This window comes from Rhincodon typus, unplaced genomic scaffold (assembly GCF_021869965.1).
Source record: "Rhincodon typus isolate 14 unplaced genomic scaffold, sRhiTyp1.1 hic_rhity00002551, whole genome shotgun sequence".
NCBI classification, from domain to species: Eukaryota; Metazoa; Chordata; class Chondrichthyes; order Orectolobiformes; family Rhincodontidae; genus Rhincodon; species Rhincodon typus.
The window spans coordinates 1-25,000 of record NW_025968189.1 but is presented as its reverse complement, the minus strand read 5'-3'; the positions used below and the strand labels follow the sequence as shown (position 1 = coordinate 25,000).

Below are 25,000 nucleotides of genomic sequence, written 5' to 3'. Positions count from 1 at the left end.
GCAGGACAAATCCAAACCAGCCAGTTACCACTACATCTACTCTTGATCAGCAGTACAGTGAGGAAAGTATCAAGTGCTATCGAGCAGCACCTGCTCAGCAATAACCTGTGGAGTGACGCCCAGTTTGGGTTCCACCAGGGCCACTCAGCTCCTGATCTTATTACAGCCTTGGTTCAAACATGGACAAAAAAGCTGAATGAGGGGAGGTGATAGTGACAGCCCTTGACATGGAGGTTGCATTTGACCGAGTGTGGCATCAAGGAGCTCTAGCAAAACTGGAATCAATGGGTTAAAGGGGCAAATTCTCTGCTGGTTGGAGTCATACCTGGCAGATAGGAAAATGGCTGAGGCTGTTGAGGATCATCATCTTTGCAGGAGTCCCTCAAGGTAGTGTCCTAGGCTCGACCATCCTCAACTGCTTCATCAACGACCTTCTCTCCATCATAAGGGTCAGAAGTGGGGATGTTTGCTGAAGATTGCACAATGTTCAGCACCATTCACGACTCCTCAGATACTGAAGCAGTCCATGTTCAAATGCAACAAGATCTGGACAATATCCAGGCTGGGGCTGACAAGCAACAAGCAGCATTTGTGCGGCACAAATGCTAGGCTATGACTATCAGGGACAGACAATCTAACCACTGCCCCTTGACAGTCAATGGTGTTACCATCACTGGATCCCCCACTAACATCCTAGGCCTTACCATTGACCAGTAACTCAACTAGACGTAGCCACATAAATACTGGCTACAAGAGCCAATCAGAGGCTAGGAATACTGCAGCGAGTAACTCACTTCCCGACTCCCCAGAGCCTGTCCACCATCTACAAGGCACAAGTCAGCAGTGTGATGGAATTCTCCCCATGTGCCTGGATGGGTGCTGATCCAACAACACTCGAAGCTTTGACACCATCCAGGACAAAACAGCACACTTGACTGACAACACATCCACAAGCACCCACTCCCTCCACCACCACTGCTCAGTAGCAGCAGTGTATCCTATGTACAAGATGCGCTGCAGAAATTTGCCAAAGATCCTCAGTCAGCACGTTCCAAACCCATGACCACTTCCATCTAGAAGGATGAGGGCAGCAGATTTATGGGAACACCACCAAGTTCCCCTCCAGGGCACTCACCATTCTGACTTAGAAATATATCACCACTTCACCTTCACTGTTGTTGGGTTAATATCCTGGAATTCCCTCCCTAATGACATTGTGGATCAATCCACAGCAGCTGGACTGCAGTGATTCAAGAAGGCAGCTCACTTAACCTTCTCAAGGGCAACTAGGGACAGGCAATAAATGCTGGCCAAGCTAATGATGCCCACATCCCACAGATGAATTTTAAAAATTCTAATTCAGCTTCTGAGAGAGTCCAAGTACCACAAATGCCAATACCAATACTGAAGGCATTGTTACTACATGAAGCATGGCCTAACAAATGAGACACCGAGAATAAAAAGTAGTTCTCAAAAACTAACAAGTAGGCCCTGAAAATCAAAATGAACGGAGAAAATCTCAAGAGGAGCTCTTGAAGAAAAATTATATTGACCCCAAGTCTCACCCCCACCTTGCAAACCAACCCGCTCTGGCTTGCAGTCTGGGGTCACAGCAATTTTCGAGCACCAAAATGATTAGAAAAAGATTTGCAAAATACTGATATCCAACAACAGGTGTTTATATATAATCTTTAATATAACGAAAATGTCCCAGACCCTTTGGAGGAATGTAGATCAAACAGACAGACAATGTTAAGCGGTGAGAGATATAATGAAAACTGAATTCAGCGAAGGGCTGAACACTTACAGGAAAGTGAGGTAGTGAGACCTGACCATTAGCTTTGACACTGCGTTGCATTTCCCTCTGTTGTTGCTTCTTATGCCGATATGGAGGGATCCCATCTCTGCAAATTAAACCATGAAACAGAATGTGAGAAGAATCCAACAGGATTGAAATTAGTTTCATGTGTCACCCAACATGACAAATGCAACATCCAAGTTCTACAACTGCCGGCAAGTTGGTTTTGCAGACCAGGCTCTGGTGCGCAGGCTATGAGCCCCTCAATCTGCTGTCCAGTTACCATCAGTTCCAACGCCCACCTGCCAAGAGGACATTCAATAACTGTACCCGAGAGATTTTGTCACAATGCCACTGAGCTGGAAGACCACAACAGCACACACAAGGACAGTGTGGTTTACTGGGTTAAAAACTGGAACTGCAGATGCTGTAAATCTGGAACAAAAACAGAAGTTGCTGAAGCAGCTCAGCAGGTCTGGCAGCATCTGAGAAGAAAAAAAATAAATCAGAGTTAACGTTTCGGACCCTTCCTCAGAACTAGTTTTGTTGTTGGGAAGAGTGGCATGTGAGCATGGCTCTTGACACTGACCTTTTTTTCCAGAGAACTGAGGAAGGGTCATTGGACCCGAAACATTAACTCTTATTTTTTCTTCAGATGCTGCCGAACCTGCTGAGCTTTTCCAGCAACTTTTGTTGTGGTTCACTGGGTAATGTTCTTCTCTGAAGCGGACAGTCAGCAGTAGTCCCACTCTAGGTTACAGTACGTACTGAGGGAGTAACAATCAGTTGGAGGTACTACCTTTTGAACAAAAAGGAAAATTGGAGCCTCCATCTATCCACTCTGGGGGATGTAACAGAGCTCATGGCACTACGCTGAAGAGCAGCAAGGATGCTCTCTCCAGTATTTTGACTATTTATTCCCTTATAAGGCATCACAAAAACAGATTGTGGTCTTCAGCTTGCTGAATATACTTCCTCGCACTTCCTCATTGCAACATGTACCTTAAAAAGTATTTCATTGGATAAAAAGTGTTTTGGGTAGGATTGTGGTTTATCGTAGAGCTGAAAGAGAAGGACCATGGACTGATTTGTAAATGGGATAAAAATCTTGGAAATTGAAACACTCAGTCCAGGAACCCAAATTAAGTCTGTGGCAAGGAAGATGGGAGTAGCAAGAAACTTGGTGTCTGTTAGGACACAGGCAGCAGAGCCTTGAATTATCTCTGGTTGATGGAGGTTACAGTCTGGGAGACTAGCCAGAAGTGTGTGAAATAATTGAGCATGGAGATAACAAAGACACGGACAAGGGTCAGGGTTAGTGAAAGTGAGCTGAGGCAGAGATAGTGGTAGGTGATATTATGGAGGTGAAAATAAGCAGTCTCAGTGTTAGCAGTGGTAGGAGGCTCACCTCAGGGTCACATATGGTTCCAATGTTGTGACTAGTCTGGTTCAGCTTCAGAGTTGTCATGGATGGATTCAATTGGTGGTGATGGAATAAGACCAAAGCAATGGCTTCTGTCTTTCCAATATTTTATTAGAAAATTTAGAATTGCTCATTCAATACTTGACATCTAATAGGCAGTCAGAGTCCAAAAGAGATAGTGGTGAGATAAAGCTTGTTGCTATCAGTCCACACATGGAACTCGAGGCCATGTTTTTGGACACACCAGAGGTAACAATGCGGGTCAGCCACCATACTGCATCCTCTGTCGGACGGGAAGGGGAGATGGGAAAGGACGGAAGGATGGAAGGACGCGCGGGGGGTTGGGTGAGGATTGAACCCGAGGGTTAGCACACTTCAGGTGAGGGGAAGAGGTTGAGAAAGGAAGACCTTTGTGGTAACCTCAGGTGGTGCAGGAATTGAACCCATGCTGTTGGTGTCACTCGACATCACAAACCAGCCATCCAGCCCACTGAGCTAACTGAGTTATAAGGAGAGGTTGGATAGGCTGGGACTTCTTTCCCCTGGAGGGAGGAGCTTGAGGGGTGACCTTATAATAATGAGGGGCATAGATAGGGTGAACAGCCAAGGTCTTAGTCTTCCCCTTCCCCTTCCCCTTCCCCTCCCCCTCCCCAGGGTGGGGTGTCCAAAACTAGAGGGCATAGGTTTACGGTCACAGGGGAAGATATGAGAGACCTAAGGGGTAACTTTTTCAGGCAGAGGGTGGTGCATGTAAGTAATGAGCTACCAAATGAAATACTGAAACAAGTGGTAAAGAGGCGTACAATTACAACATGTGAAGAGACATTTGGACAGGTACATGGATAGGTAAAGGTTTAGAGGGATAAGGGCCAAATGCAAGTAAATGGGACTAATTCAGTATAGGAAACCTGGTCGGCATGGATGAGATGGGCCGAGGGTCTGTTTCCATGCTGTATGATTATGATGCCCCCTCTGCAGTGTCTGTGATGGGACATTCCCACTCAACAAACAGGCACACCTTCCTTGCTCACATGGTTATGTCTAGCATCAGCAGGATATTCAAAACTTACACTCACCCCCACCCCCACCCCCACAAAGGCACATAACTCTGCAAATTAAACTAATGTTACCCACTTGAAATAGCATTCAATTTAACAATTGACAACAGCTGCCTTATGCCAAGCATGCTGAGCCAACTACCTGCCAGAATGCAACCACTATCTTAATATCTTTTAAGTTCAGCCTCAATTCAGCAAGCCAGTTTGTGAAGTGCTCTCGATTTATGGCCCAACACGTCGCACACATTCACGCTACACAACCATTTGCCATCAGAACACTTCTGGCAGATTGGATTTATCCACAAGTTCAAACAAAATGTTGAAGCTAAGAGGTGCAAGGTCATCAGCACAGTGTGCCACTGCCTGAATGCTGAAACTGGAGTAGTGCACGCTCAAGGGGATATCACCTGTGGCAATGTGTAGAAAAATAAATGAAATGATATGCTTAAGACAGGCACACAAGACCTTTTCTCCCTTTTAGAAAAAAAAGCACAGACCACTGCCTGATCAATTGTGTTGCAGCAATCATCTCAGGCTTTTCAGGCCTACTATTCTGTCCAACCTTTGTAACAATCCTCTGGAAGGCTTTCAAACTGTCCTACAACTGTATTTGAAACAAGATTTTCTAAGGAATACTGATCAGTCTCTTGCAGCTTATTGATTAAATATTGCTATAACCAATAAACCACCAATTGAAAAAGACCTAATTAACTGTTTAAAGGCCCAAATGTGCATGACCTGAGCATGATGCAGCTCCTCTTCAGTTTTGAAAGGCTCAAACCCATGCGCATATGCGCCTGCAGTCTTTAGCTGGCAGCAGTTCTGAAGCAAGTCTCTGATCTTGCCAACATCAAAAGCTTGGTTTGTAAGATAAGGTAATGTTTGAAGTTTGCACAGCCGAGCCTGCCCCCTGCGTCAAAACGAAATCCATAAATAAGATATAAGCCAGAGAGAAAAGAGGAAAAAAAAAAATCAGCCCTCTTCTTTCCCCGATTGAGGAGAAATCTACACTGCACCTTATTTTAAACAGGAAAGTAAACTCTGATCTGACAGGTTGCCTTTACATCTCATTTACTCCCATGTTTACAGTGCCTCCACATGCTAATTGGGGCTTGTTTTGCCTTCTCTTAATCCCCACACCCGCACTGTAGAAACAAAATCAGACAGACAGTGATGGTCTGTTTGCGTAAATTGCTCATTTCTTGTTGTTCATCCTGTGCTGTTAAACAATAGGCTTTTTGAGAAAAGATGAAGCTGCATTTTTTTGTTTCCAGCTCTCACCCACTCCAAACAGACTGGAACGCTGCAGGTGTCATTAGTGCAATAGTGTGAAGCTGGCAAATCTTCTGCAAGGGAATGGAGAGTACGGTGTGGGGTTAACTCCAAATTTAATTAGTTCAGTGCCAATGCAGCTTTGCAGATCACCAAAGCTCCACCACTAATGCTTGTGCCTTCTATTTCCTCGGCCCCTAACTCTGGAATTGTCTCCCTCTCAGTGTCAGTGTCACTTTCCTCCTTGAAACCTACTTCTTTCTTTGAAAAGCTTTTGGCTGTCTGACCCAATATCCTCATGTGGTTTGCAGGCAATTGTTTTAGAGCATTCCTGTGAAATGACTGGGACGTTTTATTTTGTCAAAAGGTGCTATATAAACTCAAGCTGTTAAGACAGACAAGGAAAATCATGCATTTCACTGTTGCCTTTTCACATCTCCCAGAAACATCTCAAAATCACTTCAGTTACAATGAATTACTTTGAACTTTCATTACTGTCATTACAAACAAACCGGCAGTCAATGCCCACACAGCAAGACCCCAGAATAAACAACACCATTAATTCCTTTAAACTGCATTCTGGGATCTTTTGGTGCTTGAATCCCCAGCACTGTTTAATGATTCATTCGGAGTCAATGCCTCTGACAGTAGTGCACTGCAGTGTTGCATTGGAGTGCTACCCTCCATTATAATGTTTAGGTCTTAGAGTGGAGAGGGGAGGGTTAAGAGCTCAAATCAATTTTCTTGGACAGACCCAAGGCTTTATTACAGGTTGAGAGGGATGTGGGGAAGACACAGTAGGCAGGCATGTGGGTTCAGAAAGTCACAAAACCCAGAATTTAAAGAAAGCTATTTAGAACACTAGGCCCTGTTTGCTTTGACACTGCACTGCAGTATCCTAGAAATATGTGCAATGAAGATTATACACCAGGTCGAGGTGCTGAAAGCTTTTCTGAATTAATATATGTGCTGTTGGAACAAGGGGCTTTCAAAATAAAAGCAAAGCCAAGGTGAAATCCGATTTTGCAATCGACTCTCTCATTGAAAAGTGAAACCTTCAGGAAGAGTAGCCATGTGTCACTGAAAGAACATCCCTGCCCCTCATTCCCTCCCATCCAGAAAAAAATCCTCATTTAACCAACCAAGCTTCACCCAGCTCTGCTCTATTATGAAAACAAGAATCAGCCAGGCTCCTTTCAGGCTTTACAGCCATCTCCCTTTCACTCCAGAAAGTGATTTTCAAAGCAGCCTGCAACTCTTCCACCCCACCCCCTCAAACTCCCTTTGACTAACAATGGGCTGAAAGCGATTCAGCTAAGCCTTTCATCCACAATACACTTTTATTTCTCAGCTTTACAGAGCCACCATTGGCTCTGACGCAAATACTTTAATCCTGACCATTTCCCCATCCCAGCTCGCCTGGTCCTCAGACCAGAAATGACTAACACTCAAATCTCCTGTTGATACAAAACGTGGAGCCAATTTAAAAACTATACATTTCAGAATGCCTTTTCGTAAGTGCTACCACCTCAAATAGATACATGTGTGCAGGTGTGGTGCTTGTGTGTCTTCCAGAGTAGGTGAACAAGGAAATATGGACATACAAAAATCTGAGTGTTTGTATGTATGTATTGACAGATGTACATGTGTATGCACAATTTAGACTTCTCCTCACCCCTTCATATGTATATACACGTTTTAAGTAAAAGATTTGCTTGTTGTGTTTCCTGGAACCTGATAAATATTCACTTTTATTTAAAAGATATGCTCAGTTGTACAAATACATGCACTCATGGACACAAACACACACTTCCCTGCATTAGTGAGCGCCACACTAAAACTGTCCATTCCTACTCAAGCAGATCTCACTTGCACTCACTGCAGAGAACTGCAGCAACAAGTTGCTTCACCATAGATGTAGCTGTACACCATCTCATTCATAACTAATAGTCTACAAGCAAAACACATCACCTACATCCAACCAGAATCACCTCTGCATTTTGTGGGGAGGTTGTACATTTTTGCTCCCAGATATTCACCCTAATATTCCCAGCAAGCACCTCACTTTCACTGCTTAATTTCAGTCACAACATGTTTGATTTTTATTCTAACAACCATTCTGTTCTGCTGACAGTATGTGGGTTCATATTCAGAGACCTCCCACCCCTTCACTGTCAACTCAGACACCAAGTACTGACAAGTTAGTGAACCTTAGTTGGTATCAGCTGTCAACTCATATCCACAAGCTCAGTTTGTTCCAAGATTTAATCCAACTCCCCTGGCTTGTGGAGCATCTCCCTCCAAAACAACCATCCCACCCTCAGTTCACCCGAATGACTAATGGACAGAAAGCAAGGGAGAGAGCAGGAAAGAAGGGCTAACATTATGAATTTAAATTCAATTAAATAAACCTGAACCTGCATCATGACCCCTCTACCCATGCACTTGAGCTGTTACAGTCCAGAGAAATCGAATAGCACAGGTGGAAGACCGTAGTTCCAAACCAGCCATTTTGTTGTCTCTTAAGACCATAAAAATAGGAACAGGAGTAGGTTGTTCGGTCCCTCGAGCCTGTTCTACCATTCAGTAAGATCACACCAGATCTGACATTCCTGCCTTTATCCAAAAACCTTCGATTCCTGACTAATCAAGAATCTCTCAGTCTCAGCCTTGAATACACACAAGGGCGGCACAGTGGCTCAGTGGTTAGCACTGCCGCCTCACAGCGCCAGGTTCGATTCCATCCTCGGGCGACTGTCTGTGTGGAGTTTGCACATTCTCCCCATGTCCGCGTGGGTTTCCTCCAGGTGTGCTGGCTTCCTCCCACAGTCTAAAGATGTGCAGGCTAGTGGATTGGCCATGCTAAATTGTCCGTAGTGATCAGGGATGTGTAGATTAGATGGGTTATAGGGGGAGGGGGAAGAGGGAGGGATGGTTGGAGGGTCACTGTGGAATTGTTGGGCCGAAAGGTCTGTTTCCACACTGTAGGGATTCTATGACTCCTTGCCACAGAGCTCTGTGGCAAGGAGTTCAAGAGATTCACAATTCTGAGGAAAAAAAATTATTTCATCTCAGTCTTGAATTGTTCTGCTTAAGTCTCAGACAGACAGTGAACTTTATTTATGTCGGAAACCTAATGACCTTTGATGGCTTGACTCCCAGTTCCTGCTCTAAAACACGTCAGGATGAATCCAGATCAGATCAAGTCTCGACTGTGTGCTCATTGCCACTGGCCTCAACACAATGGGAATAAAGGGGCAGTTTAGGGGAGGGATGAAGCTCTCTTGTTCAAGTAGCCAACAGTAAACAAATGAAATCAGAGCCAGGACTGAAGTACACCTAAAAGTAAATCTAACTCGATGTCAATGTAAATATGAGCTAGCCCTGCACTCAACTGATCTCCTGCGAATGTCAGAATACCAAAGCAAACAAGCAAAGGAGATCTCACTCCCTACTCTGTTATGCCACTGGCCTTTGTTTTTCTGGGATCCCAATAGACTAGTGTTCTAAGGTTTACTTGACTGTGGGAAGGACGGGGGCACTAATTCCCTTTTCAACAAACTGGCACAGGCATAATTGGCCAAGATGTCTCCTATGTTCTAAGATTCTAAAGAAAGATGAAGCCTGGGTTAGATGTCCTGTCATCACTTGAACACAGAGGGGAGGCTGCAAAAAGGCCCCATGATCTGGGAACAATCGGTGAGCCTGTGGATATGAACTGACAGCCAATGTGACGTGCACTCAGGTTCATTAACTTATTAACACTTGATGTTAGTGAAGGTCAAACTGTATCCCTGTAACAGCTGTGCCATCAGGAGAAAACTAGGAAAGATAGATCACTCTAAAAAGTACTGACAGTATCAAACTCAATCTCTCTTTCTCAACTAGCAGTACATGAGACAGTTTGCTGCTGCACCTAATTTCACTTCAGTCCCAGATGTTCCACCATTCCAACAACTATGGATGGACTGCACAAGATATTTGACCACATGCTTTCACCTGGATCATTCTAAAGTCCTGGAATGACCTGAAGCTCATGTCCTATTGTGCTATTGGTGTTTCAAACTATTATTTGAAGGAGGTATGTCCGAGTGTAGGAAAATAGTCAATACCTTAAGGGCAAGAAAAGTGGGGAGGATGAGTGGGAATTGGTTGTTGTTTAGTCAATTGAGAAGACATTAAACAAGTCAAAGGCCTGCCATCACCAGCTCTTGCTCAGGATAATAAACAAGGCCTTGTCAGTGTTGTACACAATAGCAAACAAAAGTAATTTACACTGAACCAAAGCTTCAGGCCCAGGATTAACAAACATCACTGGTCAGTAAACGATTACAAGTATGCCCCTTGTCAAGGTCAGAAGCCATATTCATTGTTGGCACCAAGGCTGCATTTACTTCAGTTCCTAAGTTAGGATCCTGGAGGTAACTATAGTTTGGGGTGGGGTGGGGTGGGGTGGGGTGGGGCAGGGAAGGGGAGGACGAGGAGGGGAGGTTCCAGATAATTGTAAATAAGCTAACCCAGACACCCATTACCTCCAGCTGAAAAAAAATTCTACTGGCAACAGGAGATCTAGCCTGACCATGGTGGAAGTAGCATGTTTGTTTAACGTTAGTAGATTCTGCATGGTCTTTAAAACAGCAGTGAGTGAGTGTTATAAACTTTTATATAGCACTTTAAACATTGTAAAACAACCCAGAGCACTTCGCAGAAGTGTTATCAGAAAACTTGACAATGAGACGACATTAAAAAGAGGCAACCAAAAGGAGGTTTTAGAAAGGAGAGACAGATGTTCAGGCAGGGAATTCCAATGTTTTGATGGCTGAAGACATGGCCACCAAAGACGGAAGTGAAGGTAAAAATTACGTTTCACAAGGGATCATACTTAAATGAAATTGGAGGAACAACATAGCTCATTACAGAGATATATAGGAATTATGCCATGATGGGAATTGAACACCAGGGTAAAATAAATTAAAAAAGTGAAGCATTGATGGATTGGGAGCCAATGTAGAAGCAAGTACAGGTGTCACGGGTGAACAAGTTTTAGCATGAGCTAGGCAACAGGCAGGAGAAGTTTGACAAATGCAAGTTTCAGAAGGGTCAAAGACGGGGAGGCCAACCAGGAGATCACTGGAATTACTGACTGTGAATGTAATAGACGGATGAGGGTTCAGCAGCAGTTCAGTTTAGGATCACAATAAGAATTAGCAGGTAAACATGAGAAAAATAAAGTAAAGTAATGAAAACAGTATCAGAAGGCAGTAATAAGTCATGGCCAATAGCACCATTCAGTTACAAATGTAACCTGGACTCTACACCACAGCTTCAGAACAAACTCAAATTCAACCATTTCCCTACACCTTTATTGTATCATGGGGTCCTCTTAGTCCCAATGTTGAATCCCTGGTTGTGGTCAAGTTTCCTAATCAGATTCTGGGCACACACTCCTTCTTGGAGAAGGAACTGGAATTGCTGTATCATCAGGATGCCCAGGGTATGGTAATGCTCTGATTGAGGAAAGTGAAAAAAAAAAAGAGTTGATATCTATTGATGTTCCGTGCTGCACTGTCTACTTTGAATTTGGACAGTGAGGTGGAATGGGGGGAGAAGAAATGCAGCCTCAGTGCAGTCAGAATCAAAGCTGCCCATCCCTGAAAGCAAATGAGTTAACAAGAACAGCAGATATCATACTTACACACTACTGTCTGTCATTGACATCGAGTCATCAGTCATGACGTCACTGGAGATTTCACTGTCATTCGCACTACTAGCTGGAGCGAAGATGCAGCCAGTTTGAATGTGATAGGGGCTGGCAGGGCCGTTTCTTCCATAGGATCTAAAAAGGACAGAATTTGTTTCAATTAACATTTGTACAAGTGGTCCTCAAAAGATATCCTTCAGTAAAATGCCAATCCATTCAATTATTTGAAAGGGCACTTTGGCTGACTTAGTAAAGAGGCATACAGGCCAGAAGGTTCCAGATTTCATCCTAGCTGTACACCCACGTGCAGTGGTAGTACAGGCAATGCCAATGTCCCTGCAATGTTGGGATAGAGGTTTGGTGGTGGTGGTGGAGGAAGAGAAAAGAGAAGGAAAACAATTCAACAATCTTTGTTTCTGATCGGAAGACAGGCTCAGGCTGAAAGTACATATTTGGAGATAAGGCTCAACTGGCATGGTCTCTTGGGTTCAGACAAAGAAGAAAACCAAGGTACGAAAGGGCACCCTGCAACCATGGCAGCAAGAAAAAAAACAGATCTCTCAGGTATAAAAGACGGTGGGTGCCTGGAGTTGGTAACAATTCAAATTCTGTCTACAAACCTGCGACCCAAAAGGACAAGTTTCTCACCTCAGCACTTGGCATCATGGAGCTATAGATCACCTACCTCCACCTATTGATTTTCCCCTTTTGTGCTCCCTGACTCCTCCCTAACGTTAGGGCACCATTAGGGTGGAGTTTTGGGGAGCAGGATGAAGGAATATTACACAGCACAGATAAACACAATTGCAAAACATGAAAATATGTCCAAATAATTTACCAACAGGGAACAAGATGCAAACCACGGCCACAGTGATTCTTTTAGAAAAGATACAGACAAGGTAGAACACCAAAAACATCAAAAATGTTACTACACTAGCAATCCAAAAGAAATTCAAAATCACCCCAAGGTGACATGGAAAAAGTCAGAGTTCCATAAATCTGGTCATGTGTAGGCTGGTCCCTTGTGAAATAGCCTAACAATGGCCACAAGTCAAGTAACAAACTAAACAATTCACAAATACTACTATCTTGGAGAGGAGGATACCTGATCAAGCAACTTCAAGCCCAAGGCATGTGATTGAAGAAAAATAAATGCACTTCAAAGCCAATGAAGTACTTCTGAAGTGTAGTTATCATTGTAAAAATAAACGTCGAACAAAAAAAAAAGGAACATGATAATTTCTAATGTTGGTTTGAAAGACTGATATTGCTTAGGAGATCAGGGAGAATTCCCCATGGTACTTTTTGATGATGATCGGGATCACTTACATCCACTTAAGACAGTAAATCTCGATTTAACATCTCAACAAAAGATGCATTTCTGACACTGCAGCACTCATGCACCAGGAATGTACTCAAATCTCTGGAGTCGACACCTAATGCTGTCAAAGTCAATAGAGACTGATCATCGATTGGTAATGCCCACACCTACAGAATGAAAAATAAAGAAAATACACATTTGCCTATCCACAATAAGCAGTCAGAACACATCACACCTCATTTGCAGGTTGAAAAAAATTCCAGAGAGGCTGGTGTCCCATCACCAAGTCACCCTTTATTTACATGTATGGTACTTGACACTGGTCCAACTTCCACAGAGCCAGCTCTCAGTGAGCAGAGCCTCTAACATTCCCATTTATCTATCTGTCAGCCAGGGCTCCCTGATTGGGCTAGATTAACAGCCCCAAATCAGGGAATTCATTCTATGGGGTCCACCTGGCTGACCTCATTTCAATCACTACATCCCTCACTCTTTGAGTCCAGGGACATAGGCCTGTTCTTTTTCTTGTAGCCTGTCCTGGGGAGTTTTCGCATCGGGTCCAGTTTTACTGACTCAGCCTCAGATACAGGCAGTGTGTACCGAACCATAGCCTGGAGTGTCTCAGAATAAATTCATCCTCTTCAAGCAGTAATGGTATCAAGGCTGCAACATCCACTGTGTCCATCTCAGACTCAGGTTTCTTTGACGCTAAACGGAGGGGGAAGAACCCACAAGTTCCAATAGCCTTTTTAGATGTTACGAGGGGCAGGGTATGTTTTGCTCCTGCCCCCTTTGCGAGTGTGCAGCTTTCACGTAATCTGCATGCTTGTTCAGGACCACCTCACCTATCCAAAAACTTATGTCACAGGACCTGACCTTTCATCGACTATGCCTCTTTCCCGTGGTTTTAGCAGCAAACTATGTCCCCTGAAGTAAACATGACTCCTCTAAGTGAGAGAGGGGAAGTCCAGCATTGGTATTCCTGATGCTGTTTCACCCTCTTCCCCAGGACTGAACCTGGTGCGGAGTATTCTCCCCATTAGCAACTCTGCTGGAGCTATTCCTGTAGTTGCATGAAGGATGGTCGAACAATCAAATAGGAACCAGGTCAGTTTGGTATTGAGTGAAGCTGCAGGCTGTTTCATTGAACTTGCCTTCAAAGTCTGAACTGGCTCTTTCCACTGACAATTGAATGATGGATGGTATGGAGTTATCGTTACATGCCAAATGCCATTCGGCTTTAGGAAATACTTGAATTTTCTGCTGGCAAATAATGGCCTGTTGTCTGTGACCAACATCTCCAGGAGCCTGCGTATTGCTTTTCTATGGTTGTCCATTTTGACGAATGAACATTATGCATATCCAATCACTTTGGGTGTCCATAATGACTGAGAAAGGGCTGGCATAGTTGATGTTTAACCTAGTCCAGGGTTTACCTGCCCATTCCTGCAAATGTGGGGGAGCTGCTGGTGATAATTTTTTGTCCTTGTTGGCACTCGGGCACTACCCCACTTGTGGCCACATCTGCATCCAGTCCTGGCACTAGGCATAACTTCTCACCAACATCTTCATTTTGGTCGTACCTGGATGACCCTGGTGGAGTTCAGCCAGTATCTGGTGGGGACTGTTGCTCAGGACAATCACTCTTGCTCCCCATAATAAAATGCCGTCCTCTATGATCTGGTCTCATTGGGACCAGAAAAGTTTCAGTTCTGGTTGTGATGGCCCTTTTGTTTCCCCCCTCACCACCGGCTGTTTTAGTTTTACTGAAAAAAAATCTTTGTATACACAATCTGATATTGTCACTGCCTGTAACGGTCTCCACAAGTTTAAAACAGAATGGACTCTGCCAGCAGTAACTCCACTGTGGTGTATCTGCCAACGGGAGGCAGTTCAAGGCAGCCGCAATTGTCACTTAGCTTCCCAGACAGTGTTCCGACAGCTTCCCAGACAGTGTTCCGACTTTTAAATTGTTTCCACTTGGAATGAGAGCCCACTGCTGAAGGTGACCTGAAGCTTTGGGCAGCATGGCCTTATTCTCGTTGGGCAGACTTAGCAGGGGTTTGTGGTCTGTTACTATGACAAATTTACATCTGTAAACATATTGGTGGAACTTTCTTACACTAAAAGACGCCACCGTTCTCTATCTGGGTGTATCTGTACTCTGCATCAAAGTCCAGGAAGCATACGCTGTTGGGTGTTCCTTTCCATTGGGCCATCTGTGAGCCAACACTACTCTGATACTATACGGGGAGGCATCACATGTCAGCACCAGATCTCACTTGGGATCATGGTGCGCCAACACCTTAGACAAATGACAGCTGCTTCTTCACTTCCCTAAAGGCTACATCTTGGCTATGAGACCATTTCCAAGGCTGACCATTTCTCAGTAGCAGATGAAAAGGTGCCAGGGAGGAGTCCAGGTTACATGTGAACATTCTGTAATCCTTTATTTTATATTTATTCACAGGATGACAGCGTCACTTTTAGGCAGCATTTATTGCCCATCCCAGTTGCCCAGATGGCAGTTGAGTGTCAACAGATTGCCGTGGGTCTGGAGTCACATGTAGGCCAGACCAGGTAAGAATGGCAGTTTTCTCCCCTAAAAAGGATATTAGTGAACCAGATAGGGTTTTCCCCCAACAATTGGCAATGGATTCATAGCCATCATTAGATTCTTAATTCCATTTTTTTTTATTATTGGTTTCAAATTCCACTATCTGCCATAACAGTATTCGAACCCAGAACATTATCTTGGTCTCTGGATTAACAGTCCAGTGATAATACCACTAGGCCATTGCCTGTCCCGTGAATTCACCAATTCTAAGGTAAGACCTAAGCTCTGGTACAGACAGACATCGGAGCTGGAGCACCTTTGATCACCCTCACTATCTTCCAATGGGTGTAACCTGATCTTTATGACTATGTAGGCCAAGGAGGTCACTTGAGTTGCCTGGAACATACATCTTTCCCTTCTAAGGTGTACACCCGCCTTAGACAAAGTTGTTAGACATTTCTCCAAGTTCTAAATGCTCTTTATTGGTCTTCTCTGCTATCAGCACACCATCCAAATAAATGGCAACCTGGGAAAGACCTTGTACAATGTTCTCCATCGTCTGCTGGAAAATGGCACAGACTGATGATACCACAAATAGCAGTCTTGTATATTGGTACCAACCATTATGGGTATTAATGTAGCATCCTTCTGGGGAATCCTCATCTAACCCAATTCACAGGTACACATAGCTCATGTCCAACTTCATAAAGGATAGCAGTCCCCACCCCCCACATCCCACCAGCATTATATATAAATCCGAGGGATTGGGTATTTACCCAGCTGCGAGAAGCTGTTTACCATTTGTTTAAAATCCCCTCAAAGGCATATGGACCTGTTGGGCTTCACAATTGATACAACCAGTGCCACCCATTCCACCAACTGTACTGGTTTGATGATTCCTTTGCTTTCCGGCCTCTGATTTCTGTCTCTACTTTTGCTCGCAAGACAAATGGCATTGGGCAGGCCTTAGCAGAATTGTGGAATTGCTTCCTGGTCAACATGCAAATGACTTTGGCTCCTCTGATAGTCCCTAGATCTTCCTGAAAAAACTCCAGCTATTTAATTAGGACTTCACTCAGGCAGCCATTTTCTAATTGAAAACCATTTGAGCCAATCAAGGCAAATCTTTCTCAGCCAATTTCACCCCATTAGGTTCAGACCTGAGCCTTTTATTACAATCAATCAGTGGGAACTGAACTAGCTGCTTCTCGTACAAGACCAGAGCCGAAGTTGTACCCTTGTTTCCTGGTTTGGGTTCTCAGTCCAGAAGAGGTCTTGCACAAATTTAAGGGTTGGAGTCCAGGGCAAATTTTGTTAAAGACTGGTTCTACATCACTGATACAGTCATGCTGTTATTGACTTTCATTAGAATTGGTCCACTATTTAACAAGATGTTTATTTTGATTGGTTCGGATTTGGATGTTGGGAAGCCATACAACTTTTCCAAACCAGATTTAAGTGAGTTTTCTGGAGGGGGGAGGGAAGAAACTCTCCTGGATACCAGCCTATGAGTTCTCTTACTTGATTTGGGTCTAGTGGGACTCCTTGATGTCAAGTCTGCGTATTCCAGCACCTACAATGGATTGCCAGTCTGGATCCTGAAGAAAATGTTAACTTTTTGGCAGAGGCTTGGCTTTGATTTGGCATTTTGCTGTGGGCTGACCTGGAGTCCTTCTGTTCAGGATAGGTCCTGAGTGAGGCCATGCAATTGCCTTCACTCAAGCGGGGTCCACCAAGCTTCGGACTGACAAAGGTGTCCACTTCCATCGGCATATCCTTTAACTTGTATGCTCCATTTGCCACATTTTCTAATGATAAAGCCACTTATCCTGCCCATTTGACATCCGGTTGGGCTTCAGCTAATAGGCACTTTTGTGTGATTACATCATTAATCCCACATTCAACGGTGTGTCAGCATCTCATTAAGGGTTAAAGCAAAGTCACATGCCTCTGCCAGTCATTGTAGCCTAGTCAAAAATCTGATACGGATTCCCCTGGTTCTTGAACTGCCAAGTAAAATCAACAGCATCTGACTTGGTGGCTTGCTGTTGTAATATTCCTTAACCAAATCTGACAACTCTAAAGATTTTTGTATCTGGAGCCTCAGGAAAAGTTAAGATTCCTAATAACCAAGAAAGCTCATGGATCCGCAGTTATCAAGAGAATCACTCATTGCTTTTCATCTGCCCAGAAAAATTAACATGTTCTTTCTACATAGTGGGCCCAGTCTTTGATGGTAGCTGAATGAGTCAAGCTTCCCAAATAAAGGCATGATGCCAGAAATGCTCACCCCAATTCAAAGATGACTGCTGTGAGCATGTTTCTTCAGTAGCATATTTTTTCTCTTGACACCACTGAAGTAACTCCATAGAGGTTAGTATCCCATCACCAAGTCACCCTTTATTTACACGTGCATAGTGCTTGACATTGGTCCAACTCCCTTAGAGCCAGCTCTCAGAACTTCTGATACTCCTGATTATATTGGTCAGCTAGGACTCCTGCTTGAGCCAGATTAACAGCCCCAATCAGGAAACTCATTCTATGATGTCAACCTGGCTGACTTCTTTACAATCACTACACACAAGTGCAGTTTATGTAGCTGGCTCATGAGCCGCCTCCGTTGAAGGCATTGCACAACTATGCAAGGGAGCTGTCAGCCTTGTGGTATGGTCACTAGACGAATAATCCAGAGACACAGGTAATGTTCTGAGAATGTGGATTCAAATCCCACTGTGGTAGAATTTGAATTCAATATAAATCTAGAATTAAGAATCTCATGATGACCATAAAACCATATTGACCGTCAGGGGGAAAAAATCCATCTGTTCACTATTGACCTCTAGGGATGCCACCCTACCTGGTCTGGCCTATATGTGATTCCAGACCCACATTAATATGTTGACTTTTAACTGCCCTCTGGGTGATAAATGCTGGCCTAGCCAGTGATGCCCACATCCCCTCAATGAATAAAAAACCCTATTACATTAATGAATTACATTAGGTTTAATGACAAATTACAAGTTAATGCACACCATTCCTTCAACTCGGATTTATTTATTAATTTGCCACAGTGGGATTTAAACCCACATCCCTTCAGCATTAATCCAAGCTTCTGGTTTACGAACAGGGTAGGAGGTGGTGGCATAAGTCATATGGTTCCTTGAGCCTGCTCCAGCATTGAAAATGTTCAGGGCTGATCTGATTGGAACCTCAACTCCACATTCTCACCCAGCCTTGATAGTCTTCCACCCACATGCCGTCAAAAAATCTATTTACTACTGCCTTAAAAACACTCAATAACTTTGTCACCAGTTGGTGTAGCAAAGAGATCCAAAGGCTCAGGACTCATCTGTTTTAAATGGGTGACTCCTCGTTTTTCAAAAAATTTACCCATTTCTACATTTTCTCAGGAAGAAAATCTTTTCCACGTGCAAGCTATCAAAACCTCTTGGAAACTTGTGCGTTTCATCCAAGTCACATTCTCCTCTAAACTCCAGTGGTTACAGGATTATTAGTCCAGTGGGACGTCAACTAATGTGAAACTGTAAAAAGACAACACCTTGTTGATTAAGGTCTTCCAACAAAAAATCCCAAGATGCTTAAAGAACAGTAATAATCACCATCACACCAATGTTTGGTTATTCTACAAGCAATCCTCCTGTGCCATCGCTCAATGAAGGGTGACCTACATTAGTGACCAAACCACATACATTTTCTGCAATTGTAAGGTTGTATTTAAACTAGTCTGTCCTGGAGTCTTAAAAGGTCCCACTTGCTGCCAATAAACATGCCCTGTGGCCAAAGATACTCAGTTTGTGAACTGGCAACAGATAGTTGTAAAGCTCCAAATCTAGGTCAACGAGTACCTGATTTGTCTATTACATTCTATAGATGTTGTGATCATGAATAAAATGTAATGAACAATGATACCTGAAATGACCAAGTATGAATGTGATGAATCAGTGAGAGTTTCCCCCAGGTGGCAATTATTTGCCATCTGGACTGCATTGCTCAAAAAGGCAGTGTGGAAGCAGATTCAAGAATAACTTTCAAAAGGGATCTGGACAAATACTTGAAAGAGAAAAATGTGAAGGGCTATGGGGAAAAGCTAGGGCAGTGAGATTGTTTGGATAGCATTTTCGGAGTCAACACAGGCAGTGATGGACTGAATGGTCTTTTTACATGCTGTATGGTCACTGAAAAGGTGATAAAACTTGAAAAACTGTCATAGAATGCATATCTATAAGACTATACTAGATACATAACTGATCTCCAAAGTTATTGCTCACAGTTTGGATTCTGGAGTACAGTCATAGCATTCAGCTACATTTCCAGAACCTCATTTCATGAGGGGGTGGGGGAAAAAAGGAGGCTGGTGAAGGACAATCAAAGATAAAGTCCCTGGTCCATCTGGTTGTTGCCGATTGCAATCCAGAGAAACTAGCTGTTCACATCCTCCCTTTACTGTCATAATAACAAGTCTGCTGGTGAACCAAATGTCAGACAAATGGCACAGAGTAATTGCAACCCCCCAAACCATTTGCACAGTTCGTTTTAAGATTGTCAAGTCAGGAGTCTTGGACCAACAGGTGTCTATGATGCAACCTTTCCCCTCACCATTCCTCAGCCAAAATTCTTCCCATTCTCTATTCCTAAAGGCATGATTACCTGTTGGCAGCATACTTTATGAAGTGGCCATTATTCATGTGTCAATATCTTTAATCAATCTGTTCAGATATATTATGACACATGTCTTGGGCAAGTGGGACTTGAACCCAGATAGTCTGGCCCAGAGGTAGGGACACTGGTAGTGTCACAGACACCTCCAGCATGTGCATCTCACCAGGAAGTGTGCTCTAGTCAAGGATAAAGGTAAAGAAAAAAACATTTCTTCTGAAGAAGGGTCCCGACCCGAAACATCAGTTTTCCTGTTCCTCTGATGCTGCCTGGCCTGCTGTGTTCCTCCAGCTCCACATTTTAACATACCAAGCTGATGTTTTTCAATCTAACGCAGGTATGCTGAAGCTAACTGTAATATCTGTACAGGCTTGGAGGTTAAAGCTGATTTTTTAGCCAAGGCACTTACTGGATAAATCTGTTGTTATCCAGCAAGAAAAGACAAATTAAATCACTGTTATATCATAAGCACTGACTTATTGTACAATGTATGCCAAGTGCAACTGTACAATACTCAATAATTATAGCATATGTGAATATATAAAATTTATACTTACTGCAATATTGTCTATTACTAAAGAAAATTTGAGCTTCATTCCTTACTTCAGGATTCTCCAAAATGCCACAATGAGGTGCTTTTGAAGTGTAGTCATTGATACAAAAAGGAACACCAACTTGCACAGCAAGCTGTCACAAACAAACAATCATCTCCTACACTGTGATTATGAGAAAATAATTTATCTTTGTGATAATGACTCTTAGGATAGGAGGAGGCAATGGCCTAATGGTATTATTGCTGGATTTTTAATCTAGAGACCCAGGCAATGTTTTGGGAACCTGGGTTCAAATCCTGCCATGGCAGAAGATGGAATTTGAATTCAATAAAAATCTGGAATTAAGAGTCCAATGACAACTAGGAATCCATTGCTGATTGTCACAAAAAAAATAATCTCACCTAGTTCAGTCACGCTACCATGCTTACCCGGCCTGGTCTAAAGGTGACTCCAGACCCACAAATGTGGTTGACTCTTAGCTTCTCTGAACAATTAGGGATGGGCAATAAATACTGGCCTAGTCAGTACTTGGTGAATGAATACTATTTTTAAAAAACTATGTAAAATCAGACAAGGTATTGGGATTATATTCCCTATTCTTCAAAACAATGGCATGGAAAGTTTTTGGTTTAAAAAGCTTCATCTAAAAGATAGCACTTCAGATAGTGCAATGCTTCATTAGTACTGTGATAAAGGGTCAGCCCAGATTTTTTATGCTTATGTCTCTACAGTAGAGCTTGAACCTATGACACTTGACTTGCAGACATCTTCTGGTCTGCTCATTATAAACCAAAGGACATACTACTCTACAGCAGCAGTGGTATCAAAGTGCGGCATGAATATCATTTGTTGCTTGTCAGCCTAACCCTGGATATTGTCCAGAGCTTGCTGTATTTGGACATGGACTAGTTCAGTATCCGAGGAGGTGTGAATGATGCTGAATACTGTACAGCCATCGGTGAACATCTGATTTCTGACCTCATGATAAAGGGAAAATCATCGATGAAATGACTGAAGTTGTTGGGCTAGGACACTACACTGGAATGCCTGCACAAATGTCTTGCAGCTGAGATGAATGATCCATAATAAACAACCATCTTCCTGCGTGCCAGGTATGACTCCAACCAGCAGAGAATCTTACCCGATTCCTATTGGTTCCAGTTTTGTTAGGGCTCTTTGATGCCACACTTGGTCAAATGCAGCCTTGATGTTAAGGGCAGCTACTCTCACCTCACATCTAGAATTCAGCTTTTTTACCCATGTTTGAACTAAGGCCGTAATGAAGTCAAGAGCCGGAGGAACCCAAACGGAATATCGCCGAACAGCTTTACCACAAAAAAGGTGCTATACAAATGCAGACTGTATTGTTGCTCAGCAGTGTCATCATCCTCCTCAGGAGGAATGTTTAACAGAGCCCTCCCAGCTTCCCCCTGCGCTATGGAGGGAATGGGTGCAGTGAGACCTTCACTCCAAGACAAAACCCTTTCTATGTTAAAATATATTCCTACAGGTTGTTTCATGTCCACAGCCAACTTGCAATTCTCTACATAATAGATGCAAAACATCAACAGAAACCAGTTTGGCCCAAGAAGAGCCAGTCTTCTAGATTCCCTCTCTCACCTGTGAACTCTGAATATGATACAGTTGTGATTCTGCAGTTTCAAAGGACAGTCTACCATTTTTTTCCTGGGGTCTGCTGATTTTAGTAATTGGAATCATTTACACAGGACTTGGAGCTTAGGAATGTGACAGCATGTTCTAACTCTTTATTCCTCTCAAAAAAGCCTTTCATCTACCCATCCCCCCCCCCCCTTAGTGCTCGTGATTAAACCGTACAGGCTTGATTTAAGTGAGTAACACAGCTGCCCTAATAGCTAGCAGCATATCCACTCATTTCAGTGGTTCTGAACCCTTTGTTACACTTGGATTGACTTACCCACCTTCAACCTCTGAAAGAGCTTGACTCAATTCGCTCTCAAACAACAGGCTTCTCTCTCCCACTGTGATGTATTGCGCTCTTTTACCAGTGATTCGGGGGGGGGGGTGATGTTGTTGGGAGGTGAGAGAAGAGAACATGAACACTATTTAGATATGAGCAAAGAGAGGGATAGAAGGGCCCCTTCTGTGAGAGGCCTACTGCAGTGTACTGTTGGGAGTTAACATCATAACTAAAAGTCTTAGGTCCCAGTATAGAGAGTGACCTTTGCTGCAGGCCTTCTTTCAAAGAGCAGGTATTTAGCACAGCTGGGATTGCATTCTTTAAAAGCATGCTAAGTTTCTGTCAGTGATTTCAATTAGAAGATAAAGAAAGAAAGAAGAGGATCGGAGTGGGGAAAGAAAATACAAGAGTGCTGAAGAGGCACAAGGAAGAATTCAAATCTCAGGGCTAAATTAGTTCCACATGCTTCTGATGGGCACTAAATTACAACATAAAAGAGAAAGACTTATGAAAGATTTTACTGTCTTAGATCAATCACTTCAAGTCGAGGAGTGTCAGTGACGTTCCTTTGTCCTTCCCTGTAGCCTTCTGAATGAAGACAACCATAGTCTTTTGGACTTTATCACTTTGTAATGAGTAATAGCCACATGTTTTGTACTTAAAATAGAATAGTCAAGACTGATTAGGCAAAGGACCTCCTTTTGAGGAGGAAAAACATCCTATTCCAAGAGTCACACACATCTGGAAATGGAAGCTGCAGTGAGCAGTCCTTTGAAACTTGTATTTTGCTCTTTCACATTACATCCATTTGCATTGCAATAAAACTCTTCCCTCCCCACTGCCATTTGAATTCTACCCAGAATGCTAGCCAACTGGTTGTAACCCCAAAGATGAATGTAATTAAATAAGGCACTCCTTTTTAAAAAAAAGGAGTTAAAATTCTTTCACATTTCAGCATAAAGTCGATAAGTTCTCTTATATACAGTTCATCTTAAGAAAACTGATTAAAATTGTTTTCCTGTGATTAAGCTTTTTTATAACATTGTGATAATTGTACCCAGATGGATTGACTGTTTCCCTGTTTTGCATCAGCTTGCCTACAAGCAGGGTTTAAATGGTGGTGGCCTCCACTCTATGTTCTGCAAAGACATTCCACAAGATGGCCAACATTCAAAGTGTTTTCAGCTGTCAGACACCACTTGCTGCATGACTTCAAGGAAACAGCTTGAAGCTTCCCACTCCATTCTTATCTCATATCTCAATGTCATACCACAGAAGTAAGCTTTATCTTTCTCTCTGCATTGTGTGTGGTATCAGTGCATCTCAGCAAAAAGTATCTAACCTGTGATCAGTTACCCAGTCACAAAGCATTGCTTCCTCCCTCTGTTTTCTATTACACATGCTCACATTCACAAAGGAAAAATTGGAATCGGAACATGAGTAAGTAGGTCCACACTGAGCCCAGGGCATCATTAAAATAAGACATAAAGCATTGCTGGCTGTTAAACTTGTTCCAAGGAAACACAGGAGCTTTTGATCTACATTTTTACTGAGATGATCCTTCCTATAATTTGGGAACATTGCAACACGCTGCAAGTTTACAATGTGATCATTCAACATCAGTAACTTAAAACAAACTTAGTTCTAACAACTTTTTTGTGCAAGTTCAACCTCAGAAGTGAATTCTTTGAGGACAGGAAACATGCAACCTGTCATCTGCTATTCACCACAGCTTTAAAGCAGGGGAAATATCCTTGATGTCTACAGAGGAGACTTAATGGGAGGCAGATGAATCCTCTTCAAGGAAAATCAAAAATGTTAACTGCCCTCAGAATGCTGGTTGGTTAGAGTTAACCCTCTCTCAGAGCAGACCTTCAGATCCATTGGGAATGTGAGCATTCATTACCGCAAAGGTCACAACCTCAAAAGGGACCCAGTGAGGCAGTAGCAGAGTGCAAGGCATTGCAGTACAATTGGGAAATATTAAGCAAAATAAGAAGAAAAGTAGCTGGGCGCTTACCCGTAACACTTGGCACTGCTGCCATCGGTGCACCTGACTGAAGAGCTGGCCCGGAGAGCGTTACCGCTTAGTCCCACTCCAGAGGGTAAATTCTTGTCTCGGAGGTCCGGGCAAATCCATTCCTCCTCTTCATTCAGCGTTGGCAAGTAAGCACAAACCACTTGTATACTCCCCAGCTCGGTGTTAGAGGCAAACAGAGCATTCTCTCCTCCGGACCTGATATACTGAAGGTAGATATCTGATGTCAGAAACATCTGGTAAGAATTTTCCTCCATTAAGGTCTGGATCTCGGTCTGGGCCTGGTCAAACATTGCTGAATCAATCTGCTGCTTCTTTATGGTGTCTTTGATGTAGGACCTGGTGGCTGGTTTCAGATGCCTGGAAACCGCGCTGTGCTCCACGTACCGCTTGTGGATCGCCTTCGCCACTCTCAGCGTTTTGGGCTCTCGGAGGTCCATCTGCCTGAAGCCATTGCAGGCGAACCAGAAATCCAAGGTGTCCACCGCTGCCTCCCTCTCCAGGAACCTGCGGAAGAGCTGCGCCCCATCCTGGTCTCCCAGAAGCGAGAGCAAAGACCGGGTCCACCTGGTGACCGGGGACTCCGGGCAGGCGCTGCCCTCAGCCTCTGCCTCCTCTCTCCTAGGGGCTGCGCTCACCGCTTTGGGCTTCAGGCTCGCTTT

General features: G+C 43.5%; 1 protein-coding gene across 1 annotated transcript; it reads right to left on the bottom strand.

Moving 5' to 3' along the window:
• Positions 1 to 1,678: 1,678 nt before the first annotated feature.
• LOC125481543 (axin-2-like) lies at positions 1,679 to 24,997 on the bottom strand (the record flags this gene model as incomplete). The annotated part of the gene is made up of 3 exons (XM_048593242.1): positions 1,679 to 1,904; positions 11,247 to 11,387; positions 24,321 to 24,997. Coding segments are annotated over 3 exons (1,044 nt in total), but the record flags the coding sequence as incomplete, so codon positions are not given.
• Between the last annotated feature and the right edge of the window lie 3 nt (positions 24,998 to 25,000).